The sequence below is a fragment of the Prionailurus viverrinus genome, chromosome E1, assembly GCF_022837055.1.
Source record: "Prionailurus viverrinus isolate Anna chromosome E1, UM_Priviv_1.0, whole genome shotgun sequence".
Lineage (NCBI taxonomy): Eukaryota > Metazoa > Chordata > Mammalia > Carnivora > Felidae > Prionailurus > Prionailurus viverrinus.
The window spans coordinates 39,638,838-39,661,634 of NC_062574.1; the positions used below are offsets into that span (position 1 = coordinate 39,638,838).

At 44.3% G+C, this 22,797-nt stretch overlaps 1 protein-coding gene across 7 annotated transcripts in view; it reads left to right on the forward strand.

The window, feature by feature from the left end:
• Positions 1-11,538, forward strand: part of HELZ (helicase with zinc finger) — a 162,970-nt gene extending 151,432 nt beyond the window's left edge. For all 7 annotated transcript variants that reach the window (XM_047831645.1, XM_047831648.1, XM_047831646.1 and 4 more), the window contains one exon: positions 3,623-11,538. In XM_047831645.1, the coding sequence (XP_047687601.1) occupies positions 3,623-3,960 (338 nt within the window). In that variant the 3' untranslated portion in view covers positions 3,961-11,538. The remainder of the gene's footprint in view (positions 1-3,622) is intronic.
• The last annotated feature ends 11,259 nt before the right edge of the window (positions 11,539-22,797 follow it).

The following is a 22,797-nucleotide window of genomic DNA, read 5'->3' on the forward strand; positions in this document are numbered from 1 at the left end:
CTGTCGTGGGTCAGAAGGGGAATAATTACCACATGGGAAATTTTTTTCTGAAGTTTGAGACTTGAGACTGCTTGAAGAAAACTGTTTATGTCATTTTGATTAGGAATTTAAAAGTGGTCATTGTGTCCGATATGGCCGTATTTTCTCAATTTTCATCCCGAGAGCAAAGAACCACGTCTTTGACCTTCTTGAACGTTGGATTTCCCATTTTGTCACTGATCGCACTTCCAAGTTCTCAGTGAATGCCTGCTGACTAAGGAGATAATGAAAATAGGTCTTGTGCCCATGAGGTTGTGGGTGGTCCAGTCACACGGCTCAGCCTTTACACCTGGTGATGTCAACCGGGCCGCCGGATGGGCTTCACTTCTCCCAGCATGCGGATGTGTTTGAGTTCTTTTCACTTATCTTGGGGACCGTACATAGTACTCTATCAGACATTCCCTATTAACGTACAGATGAAAATTTAAGATGAGATAGACAACGTTGAATAACATCATTGGTTGTCAGATTAGTAATAGTTTTAAAGAATACTTTCTCTTATCTGGAATATATGTGGTAAGTCATATTAATAAAAATCTTGAACTCATGGTTAAATAAGAATGTAGGCATTAAGTTAGAACTGTTTTGTATGGATTATTTAGTTGAAAATATTTAATTGTTGTCCTGAAAATGAGAACATGGTTAAATAATAAATCTTAGTAAAGTAAGTAAAAATAGTAAGTTCTTGAACAATCAATAAGATGTTTATTTTATGTATTGTGTTAGACAGTACAGTCTGCTGTTATACTGAAATATTTGGTGAGGTTTTTATTTTTTTATGTCGTAAGTTTTTATTTAAATTCTAGGTAGTTAACATATAGTGTAATGTACATTTCAGGAGTAGAATTTAATGATTCATCATGGTATGTTTGTTAAACTCGTGCTTTTAAAAGCATTCCCCCCCCCCCCCCAAAATCAGTGACATTTAGATGGAGAAGTGGTAAATGTTCTAGAAAGATGTTAGGTAGTTTAAACTAATTTTGAAGAATTTTATGAATTTTTAAAGGTTTTTTTGTTTTGTTTTGTTTTTTGTTGTGTTTTCAGTTTAGTTATTCATTTTGAGAGAGACAGAGACAGCACCAGCAGGGGAGGAGCAGAGAGAGAGGAGACAGAATCCCAAGCAGGCTCCACAGTGGTTACTTTGGGGCACTTGGGTGGCTTAGTTGGTTAAGCATCTGACTCTCGATTTCAGCTCAGGTCACGATCTCACAGTTTTGTGGGTTCCAGCCCCATGTCAGGCTCTGTGCTGACAGCATGAAACCTGCTTGGGATTCTGTCTCTCCCTCTCTCTCTGTCTCTCCCCTGCTCACACGTGCTTGCTTGGTCTCTCTCACTCACTCACTCTCTCTCTCTCTCAAAATAAATAAATACACACTTAAAAATAAAAAATAAAAATGAGAGGTTACTTAAATAAGTTATGAAGTATCTGTGTTATATGATGTGGTTAGGAAAAAACACCAACTTAAGGCTTATCTCTGGTATAACTGACTTGTTTTCCTCTTTGGCCTTTTCTGTAACTTTCAAATTATCCTCAGTGAATGTGTATTATGATTATAATCCAGTACAATGTCAGTGAGGGAGAACAGAATTTACCGCCCCCAAACGTGCTCTTTGGCATAAAGATTATTTCAGGATGATTATTTTTAAGAAACTACAGACACAGAAGCTCTGAAAACTGGGTGAAAGTTACCCTTTGGTAAGAGACATTTTACATTTACAGGGGAGGTCTCTATTTGTAAGAATGTCTCCCTCTCTGCACCAGGAAGAGGATTGTTCTAAATTTCTAGAAACTATCAATGGAGAAAACAATTTACCCTTAAGTTAACTTACCCTGCGTAACAACCTTGTTCACTGTGCTTTTCCTGGTATCCTCACGTAACTGCCTCACACACCCAAGATCTTTTGTCTTTAGCTGGACATGTCATTTTAGTTGCTGGTTTGGGCCATTTCAGGGAGTTATTCGGTTTTCCTGGATCTCCCTCATGTATACAGAAGGTATACATGTTTATTAAACATTTGTTTGTTTTTCTCCTGTTCAGCTGTCTTACTGTAGGGACTGTCTCAGACAAGAACCTAGAAGAGTAGAGGGAAAATTATTTAAACATTTAAAGGACTGGAAAAAGCAGTGTTTGAGAGTAAGTCATGGTTTAGTGGACAATAAAATTAGGAAGAGTGGGGTCAAATTTTATTTTATTTTTTTAATGTTTATTTACTTTTTGAGAGACTGAGCACAAGCAGGGCAGGGGCAGAGAGAGAGGGAGACACAGTATCCGAAGCAGGTTCCAGGCTCTGAGCTGTCAGCACAGAGCCCGACGCGGGGCTCGAACCCACGGACTGCGAGATCCTGACCTGAGCCGAAGTCAGACGCTCAACCGACTAAGCCACCCAGGCGCCATTATTGTTTTTTTAAATTTACATCCAAGTTGTTAGCATAAAGTGTTAATAATGATTTCAGGAATAGAATTTAGTGATTCATCACTCACATATAACAACACCTAATGCTCATCCCAACAAGTGTCCTCCTTAATGCCCCTTGCCCATTTGGCCCATCCCCCCACCCACAACCCCTCCAGCAACTCTCAGTTTGTTCTCTGTATTTAAGAGTCTCTTATGGTTTATCTCCCTCCCTGTTTTTATATTATTTTTGTTTCCCTTCCTTTATGTTCGTCTGTTTTGTATCTTAAATTCCACATATGAGTGAAGTCATATGATACTTATCTTTCTCTGACTGACTTATTTCACCTAGCATAATATACTCCAGTTCCATCCACGTTGTTGCAGATGGCAAGATTCCATTCTTTTTGATTGCCAAGTAATACTCCATTGTAGAAATACCACATCTTCTTTATCCATTCATCATTTGGGAAAGACATTTGGGCTCTTTCCATAATTTGGCTATTGTCGATAGGGCTGCTATAAACATCAGAGTACACGTCCCCCTTTGAAAAAGCACTCTTGTATCCCTTGGATAAATACCTAGTAGTTTTAGTTGCTGGGTCGCAGGGTAGTTCTGTTTGAGTGGGGTCAAGTTTTAAAGGATGTTAAAAATTAGATTACATATAGGAAATGTGAAGTAAAATTTATAGTTGTTTCTCCCCTACCTTACCCTGTGTTTATTTATATATTACAAGAAAAGAGAGCATTTTTAAGAAATGGAATCGAGTGTTACCTAGGTTAAAAATAAAAGGTATTTTGACCGGGAGTCAGCATATACAGCTCCTTTTTATTTAAGAAAGAACGTGTAAGTTCCCATATTCAGAGTTGAGCAGTTAACATATTAAATATCAAGGTGTACCATTATAAAATCAGTTTTGCGAAGCAAACCTGAAGGTTTGACCTTTCGTTCTTATGCGTTAGCTATCCCAGTTTACGTAGTCAGGTCTTTTGCAAGCATTGATAAGATTTAGAAGTTTGATTCGATGTGTTGTGACTTCAACGTTCTGTGGCAGAACTTGACTGTCCCCGGGGCTGTACCGTCACGGAGCTCCTGGGGACGAGAGCCAGTTGTGACACGCCGAGCTAAGGAGATGGTCAGCATTGCCAGGCGTGCCCTTAAAGCCGTGTCGCTCTTCTCCGCTTCTAGTTCCACCACCCAAGACCGTCAAACCCCCTGAGGATCAGCTGAAGTCCGAGAGCCTCGAGGTGTCCAGTTCCTTCAACTATAATGTGCTGCAGCATCTCGGCCAGTTCCCCCCACTCATGCCCAACAAGCAGATCGCGGAGTCGGCCAGCAGCAGTAGCCAGCAGAGCTCGGGGGGCAGCAAGCCCGCCATGTCCTACGCCAGCGCTTTGCGGGCCCCTCCCAAGCCCAGGCCCCAGCCTGAGCAGGCCAAGAAGAGTAGCGACCCTCTGTCTCTGTTCCAGGAACTCAGCCTGGGGAGCTCATCAGGCAGCAATGGCTTTTACTCCTATTTTAAATAATCACTTTTTTTTCCCCCTCCGGGGCGAATGTTTTGATTTCTGTTTATATCAATAGAATTAAGATAGTTGGACTTCCTCTATAGATGCACAGTTCCCTTTGTTTTAATATTAAATATGTTCTCACTTAATTGCTTTGCTGCTAGACTTGCAACTAATTTTTTAAAAGTATATTCCATTATTTTGCATTTTTGACGTGTCTTTTGACAGCTTTTATGTAGAATAAAAAATATTTTTAAATTTGTGTATTGTTACATATGTTTGCATCAAGCTAGCAGCTAAGAGTTAATTGTGCAACTATAAAAAAAAAAAGAAAAAAAAACTTTGTCTAAAATGTATTTAAAAAGAAAAAAAATTGTAAGTAGCATTTACATTTATTCAATAATATTACCATATGCTGGGTTTCTGTACCAGAAATGGCCAGTTGATGTACAAATGTATGTTATTTTTGCTTAAATTCATTTAAAATTTTTTAAAATAAAGGGGCAGCATCTTCTAAATACTTTAAGTTTTATCAGTTTTTTTTTTTTTTGTGACAAGATGCTGCATTCTAAAACTTTTATAGTTTTAGACTCTGTATGATGTGCTGTTGTAATCTCCATCCACTGTAGGATAGAGTTAAAGGCATTCTTTGCAGATGTATCTTGTATGCCACTGTTTTTTGTAACATGAAAAAACATTGGCATAGTTAGTTATTTTTTGGACAAGCTGTACTTCAAGCTTGTTTTTAACGTTAATTTGATAGTGTGTATGTGTGTGTGTGTGTGTGTGTGTGTGTGTTTTTTTTTAAACAAATCATGAAGCTGAAAAATTTTTAGGATTGTTGGTGCTTAGTAGACTTGATAACTATTTTAAAAATGCGTGAATTTAGTAAAATCCTTTTTTTCTCACTATGCATGTGTAAATGTTTGTAATCTGGCTTTCTACCCCCCCCCCCCCCAGTGGTATAAAGAATTGTGCCGCTTTAAGGTTTGTTTTTTTTTTTTCCCCCCCCTCCAGTAAAAATTTTGGTACCTTATTTGATGTTTACATTAAAATGTGACATTATTCATGGCAATTCAAATATTTTGCTAACTGTTTTGTTTGAGGAACATCATTAAAAAGAAATCTGATATTTGTCCAACATGTATCAAAATTCATCGAAATCTGGGGCAAAAAACTACCCTTGTTTTTCATGTCTTTCGATTCTTATAATCCCACTGAACTTGTATAAAAATATAAAATTTAAATAGCCATCTTAAATATTCTCCAGTCTAAAAATTGTCTTCAGTGAACTTTGGTAAAATCCAAAGCAAAACATTTACCCTCTTAAAAGTTGTGGTCTTCTAACACCCTTGAAACAATGCATGTTCCTTCTTGTTTTCCTGATTGGGCAGTCCTATTTTTTATACTTCAGAGAAATCTGGAAACTACAACATAACTTTTTTGTTGTTGTTCTTTTTGTTTGGTTTGGTTTTGGTTTTGTTTTTAAATAACGTAAGGTTCGGAAACATTGCTGATGAACCAGTGAATCCTGATGATCCATTCAAAAATAGTTTTTTTGGAGGACTACTTTTGAATAGGCCATCCTGTATTCACAGTACAATTTTTGAAATGGGGTTGAAAAGTGGTGGCAGGGTTAAAGAAAACTCCTCACATCTCCTCTATGACTGGAGTTTTATTGCTGTTGGCCAGCTCCAACTCCCTGTAATCCTTAGACAATTTAGGAGAAGAGAACGCCTTTAGTTAAGGGTTAGTGAGCCTGCAGGAAAAGGAGAACACCTGTTTTCTTCAGCTCTTTCTGCTCAGAGTGGGTGCACATCATTTATCTGCGGCTTCCGTTTATGGGCTGTGAGTCTCCATGTGAGGCAGTGGATGGAGACCTGTGGACTGTAGACGTGTTAATGGTTAGTATAAATCACAGTTGGAAAACAGAGCCAGCAACTTACGGCACCACATTTTCTCTGTCTGATGTCAGACCGCCACCTTTAACCGTGTCACGTTTTGCTCAACGTAACTTTAGTCACAAGAAGTTTTTGTATTTCGACTCAGTGACGAAACGCAAGATAGAGCCCAAATTAAAATCCGATCTTCCTGACGGGAGGATGTCTCTGAACAATAATTTTTTCATCCGTGATTCTCCCCCACAATGCAAGTCAGATAAATGTTTCAGAGCATTTTGATAATTACGAAGACAGAACTGGCATGTCAGGGCTTTGAGTTAATCCCTTGTCATGGAGTCATTGCCGAATTTTCTGTTTTCCATACTTGAACCTTTAAAAAATATCAGTTTTAACTTATTTGTATTTATATTTAAAATGGTCAGGTGCACACCCCACCACTTTATATAAATATACTGATGTTGGAAGCTTGGGATAAGGAAGCTGCTGAGTTGTCGTGACACCCCTGTTCTAAGAAGTTATTTCCAAAAAACTAAAAACAATAGCTACTTATTAGTTCCTTGCTCTGCTGTGTCCCAGTGTTCCTCCTTTCCTGATAGTTCTTAACAACCGGTCAAGTATTTGGATATTGTTTCCATCTACTGCCCTTGTAGATTCAGTTTTGAATGTGTCTTCTAACACATTTACTCTTCCTCAGTGTTACTTACTGCCATCTCTCCAGCTGAGCTTTGAATCTGTCATTTACGCGCATGTAAAGTGTTGCAATGGTCCTGATTGAGTCTTACCGGGGGAATCCTTGTAAGTTTCTGTGGCAACGAGGCGTGGCTCATGCTGTCTGGGTATTCCTTGGGTAGTAGTTAGCAAATGCACACAAAGCAGACTGAGAAAACAGCTTAAGTGCTAGTTTCATCCTTAGTGTTCAGACGGAACTTTTTTTTTTTTTTTTTTTTTGAAGAAACCTTGATGTTAGCTCTTGGATGATGCCAAATATTACCAGCTTCCTTTTCTTCTAGTACTGATTTCTTTTAAGTGAAGTTAATTGTTCACATGATGTCTCTCTACTTCTTTGTTCTTTGTATCACTCTGAGGTGTTTCCTTTTTCTTGCCAGAACTTTTTTGTTTTAATTCATCTCGCTTTTTCATTTCAGTGCTGCTTGAGATTTTTCTTTTTTTTTTTTTTTACCTTAAAGAAATTCTTTTGGCTGATAGAATTTGTAGAGTGTCTGTGCTGAAGTTTGTTTGTTTGTTTTTTCCTTTCCTGATCTAACAATGATTTTATTTAAGATTTGAAAAACCTCATGATTCAGTGTAATGTGGATATTTTCTGGTGTTGCTTTTAAAAGGGGCTTTGGTTGCCATTTTGGCACATGCTTTGCCAAACTGTTACAGCAGAGCTTTGTTTCTGATTAATCAGTAGTTAATTATTGACCATTTAAACTAACATGACCTTAATGTTCCTTTCCTCAGACAGATACGCTTTCTATCCAGGTCATTTTGTGTATGCGAAATAACAAACTGCTTTGTGTGGTCTTTTTCATGAGAGATCCTAGAATAAGTTCAGGTTGAGTGTAAACATCAATTGGTCTTTTCAGTTCAAAGAATTGCAGAATAAGTAAAATACGCAGAATTCTCACTGAATAAGCATTATCTAATTCAGCATAGCAATCTCCAAGACCTATTTGTAAAAATAGTTTCTTTGTTGATGGAGGCATTGAAATTGCTGAGAAAGCTAACTGAATTTCCTCGCTTTGAGATAGGTAACATGTAGTAGTATCTTGTTCTAGTGTAGTTACTTTATGTGTTTAATATTTTTCATGTATATACATCTCGAGAGCAACGAAACTATAAGCATATAAGAATGTATCTCTAGCTACTTTGGCTAGAGAGAGCCACCCATGCCTGAGATCCAGGGTGTGAACAAACAATTTCAAGATAAAAAGAAAATTAGATTGACTGAACTAGTTGTTTAAAAAGACACCTGTTATACTTGGATAACGTTTCATATTGGAGTTGTCCTTAAAAAGGTAATCCCAGAAAAAGTTTAAGAATACATGATTGAAACCTTAAATATATTGATAGATACAGATTGCTGCCTTAAAGTGTTGTTTAGGCTACCATCCACTTCTTGTTTTCTTCTAGCCCCACAAAGGTAGTGATTTGTCCTTTATGATTTACCATGATTTATAATTATTTCTTGTGAGCCATCCCCCTAACATACGAAAACCCTTAATTTCTACCACCGCCATATGTGTCTTCCTAAATCTCAAAGTAAATGTGTTAATAGATCTGATTTTTCTCTCCCTTCTTTGCCACAATCGTTAGAAATAATGGATCATGTTCTACGATTTCTTGTTCAGAATATCACATAGTGATGTCGTCTTTTTATAAAGATACGGACCGCCATGAAAGAGTAAGTGGCATGCTAGTCTTCAAAGTGCTCATTATATTAGGCGTCCCTTCTACTTGAAGTTGGATGTTTATTTGCTGAGATTTTATTGTGAAGCTGCTAACTTCACACTTACTACTTTCATACATCTGCTTAATTAGCAATTTCAAGACCATTGTTAAAAGGAGTGAATCTTACTAACGTTAAACATTCTTCTAAGACACATCCAGCAAATGTTACTACTTTAAACTAGAATACCAGACATTAAAAAGGAGACATTTTTAGTGTAACATTTAAAATTTTAGAAATGATGGGAAATACCTACTTTGGAATAAACTTTCGGGAAACAGTCACAGGAGTTTCTTAAATTTTTTTGAGGGGAGGTACCTGATAGAAGAATCTAGACTTAGTAATGTGAGCTGTGGTTAAATCCCAAACCCAGTTATACAGTAGTCTAAAGCTTCTAAAACTGAAGCATGAAGAAAACCCAGAGACATTCATATACGTATAGTTTCAGTAATCAGAGTATTAGACCAGACTTTATTTGCAATTTGTTCAACAGAGAGATTTTATTTTGATACAAATATTAAGCATAAAGCATAGTAAGTTTTATATAATTCTATGAGTTCATTAAACAATATTATGGAGTTTTCATTATGTTCTTGGGGTGTCTTTTTAGCTATTTCTACACCTCGTATAGGAGGCCTCTTCTGTATTTTATTTTGCATACTAGCATGTGACTGCCTGCCTTAGAACTATGTCTAGGAGGGGAAATCAATATTACTTTTAAAAAAAATGGGGTTTTTGAAATGAATTTTTTCATTACTACTTTTTTTGATGTTTGAGAAGTAAAAGGGGGTAGCAAGTTACATAGTTTCAACACGGAAGTCACCCAATAGCATCTGTTTAAATATCTATCCTATTTTAAGATTTTAGAAGTTTGAGCAGGGGAGAGCAGTGATTCTCAAACTTCAGCCGGCATCAGAATTACCTGGAGGTCTTGCTGGAATCCAGATCGCTGGACCCCACCCCAGAGCTTCTGATCCCAGGCTGAAGCCTGATCATTTGCATTTTCAACAAATCTTCAGGCGATGCTGCTGGTCCAAGAACCACATAGTTTGAGAGTCGCTGGTCTAGAGAAAGCCCGAAGGTCTTTCCAACCATGCGTTTCTTTCCTCGATGTAAACAACCGATCACTTGAGACATTTTAATGATTCTGATGCCGCGAGTGGAACATTCATGGAGAAAGATTTCTAAGGAGAGAGGAGAGCCTCTGGAGTGGCTGTCACCACCTCCCCCCCTCCCCCACTGCCGACCCCGCTAGAGGTCTGTGCATACTTGCCCACGTCAAGGTGCAGGCCCTCATTCATTTCTGGGGCGAGTTTGGTCTTGTGCACCCTGCAGCCTGGGCTTTGTTCTAGAAGCTGTGCATTTGTTTGGTGTGCTTAGACTTGTTCTTGATCGTACATGTGGAGATGAGAATTGTAAAAGGAAGCCATCAGAACGTCACAAGAGGCACCGAGTACAGGAGGCCCTGTCTTAGGATGGCAGTGACATGGAGCATGGGAAGCAATAGATAATCCCCAAATAATGTGTTCGTAGTTTTTATGGCTTTTTTGGTTGGGGGTGGGGGGATGAAGGTAAAGGGTTTGCGTTTCAAATTACGTGTTTCTCAGGTTAACAAAGTTATTTTGGATTCTCTGCCATGCCGGCAGGTGTTAGGGGAGCCTGAAGTGTTGTATATGGCAGAAAATTGATGATTGTTTCTGATTACTTTGCTACTTAAAAAAAAAAAAAAATCCATATATGTTTGCAAAAACAGTCTAGGGGAATCTACCAGCTACACAGCATGAGTTATTCATAAACCATAGGTGCACCCGTATGAACAAGCTATTTTTGAGAAAGAAACTGTCTATGATACAATAAATCTGACAAGTCTTTTTAAAATTCATATATTACTGTCATTGTTGTTAATATTCCCCCTGGACTGCAGCTTGAGGGGTATCGGGCTCTGCCTCTGGTTTTTAGTTTGGCTTTGAATTAAATGAGATACTAGAAAGAGAAAAGATATTTTAAGGTAATTATAGAATGGCTTAGACGTAGAAGCGCACATGATAAGCCTCCCAGAGCGCACAGCTTTGGAATTCTTCAAACACAGTACTTCCTCCTTGAAAGGCTCGATTACCTTCAGTGGGGATTGTTTCTACGTTCAGCACAGGTTACTCTGTCCATTTCCAACTCACAGGGAGCTTCGGTTTATTTACATTTTGCTTTGCACGATGCCTTGTCTACAAAGACCTCTTTCTGTCTTTCTTTCAGTAGGTCAGAGGGCTCTTGTGTCCAGGTTGAAGTCCCAATGTGTGGGCTCCACCTGAACATGTTTCTCAGTCTCCCTCCCCCTCCCCCCCCCCCCCCCCCCGCCCGCCACCATATGGAGGAAGGTCTTGGATTTCCATATATCCAGACCATGCCTGCTTCCTGTCAATCCATGTATATGACATTGTACTGTATTCGCTTTCTGTGCCAGTCATCTGACCTGATTCTTTGGAACCCATGAAGGTACTGGTTATATGTAGTAGTTGTATCCTAGGTAAAGATGGTGATTAAAATACCTCTCCTCTAAATTATAAAGGTAATGGGCTTTGCATTTTATTAAATGGGTCCTGTTATTAGTGACAGGTGTTTTGTTTTTTTTTGTTTGTTTGTTTGTTTTTGTTTTTTTTTTTTAATGCTTCAAAAATAACAGTTCTTGTTCAGCTAACTTCATACAATCAATTACTTAGCAAATTCATACCGGGTCTTACTTCGTCAGGTCTTCCAGAAGGGAGGCTAGATATGAGATGGTCTGTTTCCACCTCTTCCAAGGACCAGTTGTGCAACCGTCGAATAATCATAATTTCTGGAAAAATTTTAACAATTATTTTTTTTCTTCGCAGTTAACGATACCTCACATCTGAGAGGTTCTAATACCTAAAGAGTTTATCCTTAAAAGTAAAAATGACTTTGTACCATAAAATAACCCCAAACCCACTCTCTAGGGTCTTTACTTTCTTCTTCTTTCTTCTTCTTTTTTTTTTTTTTTTTTTTTCCCAATCGTTTTCTTTTCTAACCAGGTTTTGGAATTACTTTAGCTACTTTGGTTCCTTAGAACAAGTTTTCCATTTGGGGGCGGGGCGGGGGGGGGGGGGGGGCTACAGTTCTTACATTGTGATCATTGTCTCAGTGAAGTTCTTTTGTCTTAAAAGATTCATGGTAACAAAATGTATTTTACTGCTACAACTAAAATGTATTTATAATAAAATGCCTTTTTAATAATTTGGAGATTTGTTTATTACGTGTGAATTGCACTTCTCTGCTTCCTTTTACTTTTATGATCAAAGGTCTGACTGTAGTTAGGCGCAGCACTCTGCCTTTATCTACGATACTAATCAGTGAAACTAGCCCAGAGTAACAACTCAGTGTTAATTTGTAACATTCAAACTAGTTTCTGGAAATTTGCAACTTCACTTAAATCTCTGAACCCCAGCGGTAGCAAAGGCCTAAAGGCTTAAGGTGTTACCTGCAAGGGATCGGTGAGAAAACGTGCCCTTCTCGAGTTGCAGGTCAACACGGACTTAAGTAATCGGGAAAAAAATCACCAAAGTCACTTGTTAATGCTGGGTCTGTGCAGCCCAGAATTTATTTCGGAACTCATAAACCTAATTTATGTCAGTACACTGTGTGGGTATAATAACACACCCCACAGTGGTGTGACAGGCATTAATTCAACCCACCCCCAACCCCAAAATGCTGGCTGTGCAGAAAATTGCCCTGAGTCAGGGTCTTAGTTTTGTTGGGGAAATAATTCTTTGCATTTGCCATGATGTGATTTTGAGAAGCATTAGCAGGTCACAGAATGTTTTGTGTGCCCTGGCTATTTTACTTTTAACATCCTGTTAATGTGGCACCATAAATCTAACTTGAATATACTGTGCCTGAAGTTTGTAAATGTAAGTGGATAGGGCCATCATCCTTTCCTAAGGACAATGCATAATCCTTCCTCATAGCAGGGAGTCCGTTTTTAAGCTAGGGATCGTGTCTCTTTGAGTTGGATTGATACAATACGACATACATCATCTCTGGGTTTGGGAAAGAGAAATGCTTCTTTACATATAAATCAAATGGATTGGGAGGACTCCCTGAGCTGCTGTCTGCTCTAGATGAAGTAACCCAGGCTCCATCTTCACTGGGGAAATTGGAAACGACTCTCAGGTGTGAATCCCCATGCCACATCGGTGCTCCCCAAAGCATTTTTCTGAGAATGATAGGAGTGGGGCCGTTGTGTGTGGAGTGCAGGTCAGGCACAAAGATGGAAAGTTGGCTTGGTGGAGGGAGAGCTGGAATGGGCTGGTTACACTTCAGCATCCAAATACCCCTGTGGTTGGTATTAAGCAGCTGAAGGGTCCCTCCTTCTGAAATGGACTCTGCCGCTTGACTTCATGTTGTCCAAACAAAGCACTTCTCTAGTGGATGGAAATCCCTTTCTTCAGGTTTGAGGAACCCCATCATTTTATTTTTTAATTTTTTTAATGTTTATTTTTGAGGGAGAGAGCGCGTGCGCCCGCGCGTGCGAGTGGGGGAGGGGTGGAGAGAGAGGGAGACACAGAATCTGAGACAGGCTCCAGGCTCTGAGCTGTCAGCACAGAGCTCGATGCGGGGCTCGAACTCACAAACCGGGAGATTGTGACCTGAGCCGAAGTCGGGCGCTTAACCGACTGAGCCACCCAGGCGCCCCGAGGAACCCTATCTTGATTGCATTGCCTCTCAGTTCATCCTACCAACTGCAGCCAGAGTTCCTTTTCTGAAACAGATCTAGTCATGTCACTTTTTTTTTGTTTCTGAGACACCCCCAGTGCTTTCCCATCACATCCTGAATTTCTTAGCTGGACTTTGGAGGCAACCCTCTTACCCCCTGCAAGTCTTATCCCCAAGTACTGCACACAGCAGACTAAATCAGGCCGCTTGCCCTTCCTTCCCTGGATGAGTCCTTGACTTTTTTGGAGTGTGTCTTCAGCATACTGTGTATTACAGGTAGGAGTTTGTGAGTTTCTGGGTGGCAGAGATCATGTCCTATGACCTCTAAACCTACGGCCCTATGCCTTTTGCATAGTGGGCCCCCGGATGCTTGCTGAACTGGCCGGTTCTCAAGCTTGGATTGAGAGAGGAACTTCAAACTTCACCTTCTTCCTCCCACTGACGTCCTTTGCCAGTGCAGTGTGGCCAGATGGCAACTGGGCGGGTGTGATGGCCTTGCGCTCCAGGAGCAGCAATTTCTCCTGTGCGGTGCCGCCCCCACCCGCTCCACACAGTTCCTTGAGCTGTGACAGAGCATTAGCATTTACTGGTATTTTGTGTCTCGCCAGGTGTTACTGCTAGAGCCCGTAGTTTGACAGTTTCACCATGGTTATGTCAATTTTGATGGATGCTGCCTACTTCAGCACGTCCCGGTCTGTAGGCACATACCTACCACGCAGTGTTTCGGGAAAGTGATGAAATGCCCCTTTGTCTGAAGCCAGCTCTGGTTGATTGGAAATCCACGGAGGGAGGTAATTAAATTGAACAGAAGCTGTAGCCTGCAAAATCCGTGGTATTATCTCACTCCTTAGCTCATTAAAACGGGTGCTCTGCAAATTGATTGGAAGCACTGTTTCAGGAAACCGCTGCTAATCCCCCAGAAGAAAATGGCTCTGGTGAGGTGCTCAGAGGAGCCAGCAAAGGACTCTGGAAGGTGGGTGTGGCTGGCGGGGGCAGGGTGCATGCTCCAGGCTCCCCTGCAGAGGAAACCAGTGGTGTGGTGCTGTTTGCTCACTAATTGAACAGAAACGTAATCGGAGGCGTCTGATGATCAGCCTTCTGGGTGTGAGCCGACTGCCTGGAAGTTTGGGGACCTTGCGAGGGAAGCTCGGAAATGTTCTAATTAGCGTTTAGCGTTTTGTCCCCTTGATGTACAGAAGCGCAAGGGAGCCGCAAGGGAAGGGGCTGAAGTCGCCGAGTGGGTGCTTTGTCTCTGTGCCTGCTCTTCTCACCTACCCGCCAGTCAGGTCTTTCATCCGTTTGGAAGCTAGACGGGCCCGGGTTTTCACGAAGCCGAACGGCTGCTCTAGGCTGAGGCTCTTCTTCTAAGAGAAAGTTTTGAGGATGCAATCCTTTGAGCTGCGTGACCAGGCTTCAAGCTGGTTACGTAACCCCGAGACAGAACGGGGGGAATCGTTGGAAGGTGGGTAAGCAAACAGGCTTGATCCGATGGATCAACCCTCCTCAGGACGACTCCTTGGGCCTCTGAGGACTCACGTGATTCCTCCTGGGCTGGTTCCGTAACAGGGGGGAAGGTAAAACTATTTGGGGGGGGGGGGACATCATGATCTAGCACACTTGAGAGTAGTTTTGAGCCTTCCAGCAAAACACTCCTGGAAATCTGTTCTTACGGCCTGTCAGCTGGTGTGCTCCCGCCCCGAAAGTCACCCCACCCAGAAGACCTGCCACCACGTGCTCTGTTAGAGCGAGCCCAGTTCGCTGGGTCTCACGAATCAGGCCGAGCGCAGGGACGAGCCCCTCTGCGGACACCCAAGGCCAGGGCGCCGGCTCGCCGAGGAGCCCTTATCAAGCCCCCCTCTCGCTTCTAGAGGCCTCACTGCTCTCCCCAGTCGTTCCCCGCCCATCTCCTGCCTCCACCGCCTTCTAGCTCGTGCACCTGCTCAACGTGCCAGCGGGTCCCCGGGGCACTGTGTGCGGGCTGCTGTGCGGAGAGTTTGGAAAAAGGAGGCTGGTGTGGGGAAGGTTCTAGCTGCTGGGATAATTCTGAAGAAAATGCAGCCCTTCCCTCCCAAGAGTTTATAATCCAGCAAGGCACGAAGACATGATGAATTGCTCCCAGTGGGGTAAGTAGCGGGAACGTGAGCCCAGCGTCAAGGGCACAGGAAGGAGGGAAGCATGAATTTTGCATGAGGGGTTGGAGAACATGTCGCCTTGTGATGTCTGAGCTGGGCCCCACTTACTCCACTGGGAATAAGTCGGACTTCAGCAGGTTCGGGCAAGGGGGCAGGCCACGTGCCCCTCCGTGATGCCAAGATCCACCCAGACCCCACAGCACTTCAGTTTTTTGGGTTTTTTTTTTTTTTTAATCTTTATTTTTGAGAGAGAGACAGAGTGCGAGCAGGAGAGGGGCAGACAGAGAGGGAGACGCAGAACCCGAAGCAGGCTCCACGTTCCGAGCTGTCTGCCCGGAGCCCCGACGCGGGGCTCGAACTCACAAAAGGCGAGTGCGTGACCTGAGCCGAAGTCGGACAGTTAACCGACTGAGCCACCCAGGCTCCCAACACAGCACTTCAGTTGTAAATCATCCGCCACAGAACTGCAAGTCCCTGAGGGACAGGGCCTCGTTATGCCCTGGTTTAGCACAGTGTCCGGGATGCAGTGCTGATCCTCAGTGAGGCAGAAGGAATAATGGTCCCCCAAAGGTGTCCACATTCTCAGAGCCTGTGAAATATGCCCACATCCGAATCCCCGGGACCTGATACTTTTTGTGGAAAGAGGGACTTTGCAGATGTGATTAAGTTAAGGGTCTTGAGATGAGATTATCTCGGATTATCTGGATGAGCCCAATGTCATCACAAAGGTCCTAATAAGAGGCAGGCAGGAGGGTCAGAGAAATAGATGTGATTACGGAAGGAGAGGTCAGAGGACGCGCGAACCGGGAAGGTAGGCGGTCTCTAGGAGCTGGGAAATTCGCATCTGGAGCCGCCGGGAGGAGCCATCTCTTCTGGCGCCTTGATCTTAGCCTTATAAGAATCATTTCAAACCTCTGACCTCCAGATCTGTAAGGGAATAAATCTGTGTTAGTTTTAGCCACTAAGTCTGTGTGATTTGTTACGTCCAAAGGAAATAAATGTAATCAAAAGCACGTATCTGCTTAGGCGAAGGACACCCCTTGTGGGAAAGATGGGAACCGGCTAGTTGTGTTTGGAAAACCTTTTCTCTCGGTGGCCGGTGAGCAGGACACGAGTGGCAGAGAGGCTGGCCTCGGGCAGCGCAGGGGGCGGCAGGGGAGCAAGACAAGGGCCCGGGTTTGGGAGTCATTTCAGAGGCAGAATCTGTGAGGTTGGGCTCGGTGAGCAAGCGAGGAGTCCGTCAACCAACCTACAGCAACTTACGGCTTGAGCGAATGGACAGATAAGGTGCCATCAAAAGGAGGGAACAGGTTTGGGTAAGCAGCCAGAGGTCGGTCGGGTCTGGACTTAGGTGTCTGGGGTGCCCTGGGACACCCCGGGTGCAGGTGCCTGCGGGAACTGACACCTGCAAGGGGAGATGGGCTGGAGACACGGGCTGGGATGGGAGTCACAGGGAGCCGAAGCCCTGGAAAAGAGGGACACTTCTTTTCTTCTCTCTTTTTTTTTTTAAACTATTTTTTATGTTTATTTATTTATTTATTATTTGAGAAACAGAGAAAGCGAGCAGGGGAGGTGCAGAGAGAGAGAGGGAGAGAGAGAGAGGCAGAGAGAGAATCCCAGGCAGGCTCCGCACGGTCAGCACAGAGCCAACGTGGGGCTGGAACTCATGAAACGTGAGATCACGACCCGAGCCCAAACCAGGCGTCGGACGCTTAACCGCATGAGCCACCCAGGCGCCCCCGGAGTGATATGTCTTAGAAACCGTGATGTGAGACGGAGGAACCAAAGATGGCGGAACTTGGAGACACCCAAGCTTAAGGGGCAGGTAAGAACAGGAACGTTGTAAAAAGAAAGAGAACGAAGGGAAAATATGGGGAATTTTACGAGGGAACAGAGACCCGAAGTACAAAATGCTACGGAAAGGGTCTAGTAGGATGTGGTTGGCGATGGGGAGGTCACGGGTGGCCTCCAGGATGCAAGACGGACGCCATGGCTGGAGAAGTGACGCGTGAAGAATTGTTTCAGGACACGTGTGAGCTGACAGGAGATGGAAGGTGGTGTGGAAGATTCCGGCAGGAGGGACGCTTGCTGTCCTAACGCTGTCTCTCTCCCCGTCTGCAATCCCTGCCCTTCAGACGGCTCTCCTCGGGGCCCCTAGGGGTTTGCCTTCGTTAGCACGTCCTTCCTCAAAAACGCTCCCTGGCCGTCCAGAAGATGAGCCAGGGAAACTTTATTTTAAGGAGATCTTTCCTTCTTTCTTGAACTTTTCCAAGGTATGGATGCATGATTCGCTTCATTGAATGTAGCTGGAAGGAATCGTAAAGATCCTCTAATGAAGGTTTCCAAACATTTTAAGCAACAGAATCCTTTTCTCGAACAGTCTACAGTTGAAGCTGAATATATATGTAACATGTAAAGTCCGCATTGTACTTTTATAAATTCCTTTTGTGAATACAATTTACAATGGCGTCTTCTTGTAAAATCAATTCATTAGAGCAATCATGACATTCTGAGGAACACGAGCCTTTGAAATTAGAATGTATGAAAGGAATGGTCTCATATCTAAATAGAACCCTAGTTATTTATTTATTTATTATTTTTAATGTTTATTTTTGAGACAGAGAGAGAGAGACTGAGTGCTAGTGGGCGAGGGAGAAAGAGAGAAAGGAGACACAGAATCGGAAGCAGGCTGTCGGCACAGGGCCCGAGGCGGGGCTCGAACTCAAGAACTGCGAGATCATGACCTGAGCCGAAGATGGAAGCTTAACCGACTGAGCCACCCAGGCGCCCCTACAGTGAATTTTTAAATGTGTAAGTAATGTTTCCTGAGGTGAGGGACCATATAATGTGTAGCCCCAGGGAACAGTAGAACTGGAGGGGACTCTGGTCCAACATGAGCTAGTCTAACTGCTGGTGAGGAAACTGAGGCCCTGAGAAAGTTCACAGCTGCCCTGGTCTAGAACTCACCATCACACCCCAGGTCTGGCACATAGTAGGGTCTCAACGATGAAGGTAATTCAGGGTATACCTTGGCGTGGGAAACTGGCTCAGCGCCCTCATTGATTCAAATGGAATTGATTCAAATGGCAACCCCCCCCCCCATGTTCTTTACCCCACTCACAAACCTGCATTGCTTCTGTCAAAGCAATTTATTGTCCCTCCTTCCCTCCTTGCTGCCTCCTTTAAGGAGCCTACTGTGCACTGGGCCTCCTGTGCAGCAATGGATACACTGGCCAGCTCTGCTCTTCGCAAGCTTTCAGCCTGTGTTGGAAGCAGATCTTGAACGGAGAAATGACAAAGAGTGACGTGTGTCAACAGAGCCTTTGCCATCGAGGCCACAGGGGCTCCTTGGGCGAAGGGATGGAACCAGGTCTTTCTGGTCTCGAGATGTCCTCTATCTGAAGAAGGTGAGAAGGAGAAGCTTCTTTCAACCGTGTTCTTTCCCGCGTCTGCCCGCAGAGGTAAATTTCACTTCTGTGAAACCCACACAGCTGTGGTTCTCTGGTGTTCCTGGAGTTTCCTCCAGTTTCCTCCCCATTAGACCGAGGGGATTATATATACGCCGGTGCCTCCCTGCCTCTCGAACACTTCAGGTCAACTGCATCCTTGACTTCATCAGCTTCGCTAGGGCTTTGAAACACGTAGAGCTTGGTGGCCCTGAGACCCTCCGAAATACAGCCTGCATTTGCTCGCAGCCATAGCACCCCGGGGCAGTGGGATGGGAAGGGTGTCCGCTGTTCAGGCAGTGACTTGGGGATTTGGTTTTGAGCTCCCTAGGCTCAGAGCCCAGAACTCTCAGCTGCAAATGGTTGCAAATTCCCCACCCTCCATTCCTTCGTGGAGTTACCAGGGCCACTGGTGACGCCACTGGTGGGCGAGCTTAAACCCAAATCAACAAACATCTCCAAGAGGTCGTCGGGTCTTTCCTGTTCAGGCCAAAGGAGAGAGGATCAGCCCTTGTGATGGCAATGATCGCAACCTTCCTCACCATATGCAGGAATCGTGCCTCGTCGGGGGGACTAATTTATGGCCTCGGCGGCTGCAAAGGAGTGACACCACGAAATGTGGGCTAGAGGGGACTGTGGGCAGATGCATCCCGATCACCGGTCACTGGTGTGATAGATATGTCCCACGTCACGGGGTTTATGAATACCTTGTCTCTGCTCCAGATCTTTTCTGAAAGTGCGCAGGGAATACATTAGAAATGAATTTGTAAATAAAATATTTGATCAAAATGGGACGAGTCACACTGGTGGGGGAAATATTGCCGTAGGCACGTGACGAAAACCTATCTTTATTGAGGCAGCCAGGAAAAATGGAGTTACACAGAGATCCTTGAAAGTTTTGGTCTCAAGGAGGGGCCAGTAAGAACCAAACCATTGGCTAGGACCTACTCACTGTGTGTCAGCCAAAGACAGGGTGAGATGTGTCTTTGCCCCCCTGCCCCCATAGTCACTGGGCAGAGGTCAAGTGGGGGGACTGACTGGTAAAGGTCCCCCTGGTTAGACAGTCTTGGTTCTCAGTCACAGGAAGCAAGCCTTTCCCTGCCCTTCAGGTTTCTTTGTACCCTGGGGATGGTCGTGGTTACTTTCCACCACCATGCCAAGCCATGGGAGCATGACACAATAGGAAAAATCAATAATACAGATCCTGTCTTCATGTAAAATTTTGGTACTGTGCTCATCGCGGATATTTTGCAATAATTTTGATTTAGAAAATGTCACACTCGGGGCGCCTGAGTGGCTCAGTTGGTTAAGCATCCGACTCTTGATTCCAGCTCAGGTCACGATCTCGTGGTTCGTGAGTTCGAGCCCCGCGTCGGGCTCTGTGCTGACAGCACGGAGCCTGGAGCCTGTTTCGGATTCTGCATCTCCCTCTCTCTCTGCCCCTCCCCTCTTCATGCTCTGCCTCTCTCTGTCTCAAAAATAAATAAACGTTAAAAAAAAAATTAAAAGAAAAAAAGAAAAGGACAGGTACTGTAAGATTCCACTTACACGAGGTCCCTAGAGTAGCCAAATCCATAGAGACAGAAAGAATGGCGGTTGCCAGGGGGGAGGGGGGCGAAGGGGGAATGGGGAGTTGCTTAGCGGGGACAGAGTTTCAGTTTGGGACGATGAAGAGAGTTCTGGAGATGGGCTGCATGACACCGTGAATGTACTCAGTGTTATCGACCTTAAAAATGGTTAAGATGGTAAATTTCATGCTGTGTCTATTTCACCACAATTAAAAAAAAAAAATCTCACACTCAAATATCTATCTGGATGACGGAATTGCTAGCCCTGGCTCCTCGTGGAATCCAGCGATCTCTAAAAAGCTGCGACAGTGAAGGTGTTGGGAAATCTTGGTCCGATGGCCGTTAAGTTCACACCCACCCAGGCAAGGAGTCAGGAGCCCTGCGTGGTTGTTTCATTTTCGGGCCCTTGGAGGGTGGCCTGGCTGAGCCCCCAGCGCCGAGGTCCGGTGGACGCCTCAAATGCCTACCACCAAGCAGAGCAAGACTGACTAAGTGCCCATTCTGGACGGCCTTCCTGGCAAGCGGAGGCCAGTGGGCTGAGGAAAAAAAGGTATTTTCCTTCACTGGTTTGGTTGATGTGTTTCTCTTTTGGCATTAAGCTCTGTTTTGCTTGATGGTGGTGTGTTTTTCTCCACAGCAGAAGCTGGCGCAGATCATGAGCGGGTCCTCCGGCAGCTTCCCTCCGACCCTTTGGTCTTCAAAACAGTTTCGGGCCCACCTCTCTTGAAAGGGTTCAAACTCTGGGAAACCAAATGGATTCTGCTGCACTCAGAAGTGGTCTTTGGTGCAGCAAACACAGGCACCCATGTGGGAATATGCAATGCATACCAGCCCAATTCTGGTCAAAGTAATAATAATAATAATAATAATAATAAACAATAGCACTGACTTCCAACATGGAGTTTGGGGGATGAGGCCACCTGCCAGCCTCCCTTCTCTGCAGCTCCCAGACTTTGGGTTCATGACGTTTATGTCACCGGCTCTCTTTGACCCTTTTGCTTTCACAACCACATGCCAGACATTTGCACTCTTCCTGGCTGGAAAGCAGGCTGGGCTGTGCTCTCTGTCCCCCGGGTTCCTCAGCCACGCCTGCAAATCCAGCCCAAACCCCTGAGATGCCAGAGAAGAACCTTTTTTTTTTTTTAATTTTAAAAAATGTTTTATTTATTTTTGAGAGAGAGACAGAGAGAGACAGAGAACAAGTGGGGAAGGGGCAGAGAGAGAGGGAGACGCAGAATCTGAAGCAGGCTGCAGGCTCTGAGCTGTCAGCACAGAGCCTAACACGGGGCTCGAACCCAGAAACTGTGAGACCATGACCTGAGCTGAAGTCGGTCGATCCGCCGACGGAGCCACCCAGGTGCCCCTGAGAAGAATCTTGACAAGCCCCACTTACAGCCACCACCCAGATGCCCCCAGACTCACATGGCTTTCTTTTATATTGTTCTAAACAGAACGAACGAGTCTGTCTTCTCTCACATTACAGGTGGGAACAGTGTGGGGTTAACAGGCTGCCTGATGAGCGTACAACTCCTCCGGAACAGGGCTCCGCCAACTCTTGCCACAAAGGGCCAGGTAGTGCGAGCCAGTCTGTCACAGTTCATACTGGACTCTCCCCTATTGAAAAAGTAGATTACTGATTAAAATCTGCCCCGGCCACTTGAGTCACTTTGCTTTTCTTTGCCGGTTCCCGTAAGCCTTTCTTTATGGACACTGAAATTGGACTACTTGTCAAATGTCATAAAATATTCGTCTTCTTTTGATTTTTAAAAGCCATTTCAAATTGTTAAAAAGCCATTCTTAGCCTGCGGACTGTGCAACGGGTGGTGGGCGGGGTCTGGCCCGCAGGCTGTGGTTTGCAAGCCCTGCTACGGAAGAATTAACACTACACGGCCCTTCTGGTGTGTGTTTGGGGCACGGAGCGCGCAGAATCTCTCTGCCGACTGTGTCTGACTTAACGTTTCTGAGGGTTGGGTAGACGTGGTGGGATTCTGGAAGGCAGAAGAGTGTAAATTATGACATTCCGCGTGGCCCTAAGTGTCTAACTGCTAAGCCCTGCTTCCTGATGTTCCTTGTAACAAAAATCCAGCATCTGAAACCAGACACGTGTGGCTGTGGAGCTCGAGTGCTGTGTTAGCTGGGGCTCTGGAAATAACTCCTCTTTATTTTGAACCCCTTGCCTAGTCAGATGGTCTCTGCTTTCTCCCAAAGATCCCAGGGCCCAGAGATCCAAGCTGGAATTCAGCCTTTATTGGTAAGTTTTATTGGTAAACAGGACCTCATCACCCCCTCTTCCCTACAGCTCTCTACAAAAGTCCTAAACATTCACCCCCCCTCCCGGGGGGGGGGGGGTGATGGGAGGGACATTCTTTCTTCTTCAGGGTCATGGGGCCCCTGGGGCGTGGCCAGGAATCCAAGCAATTTCTGTGCAAGGTGCAAGGAAAAAAAGTTTTCAAAGAGCTTTTATTTCAAACCACAGTCAGGTTCTACCCAGTTTAAAAAAATGCTCCTCAGGCATCTTGGAAACCAAGGAGGGAACGTTCAGTTCACTGGAAAGGGTGTATCTTGTCCAGGAGAAGGTGGGAGTGGTTGGCTACTGGCTCTGGCACACGCCCAGAATTGGTACATGAGCACAGG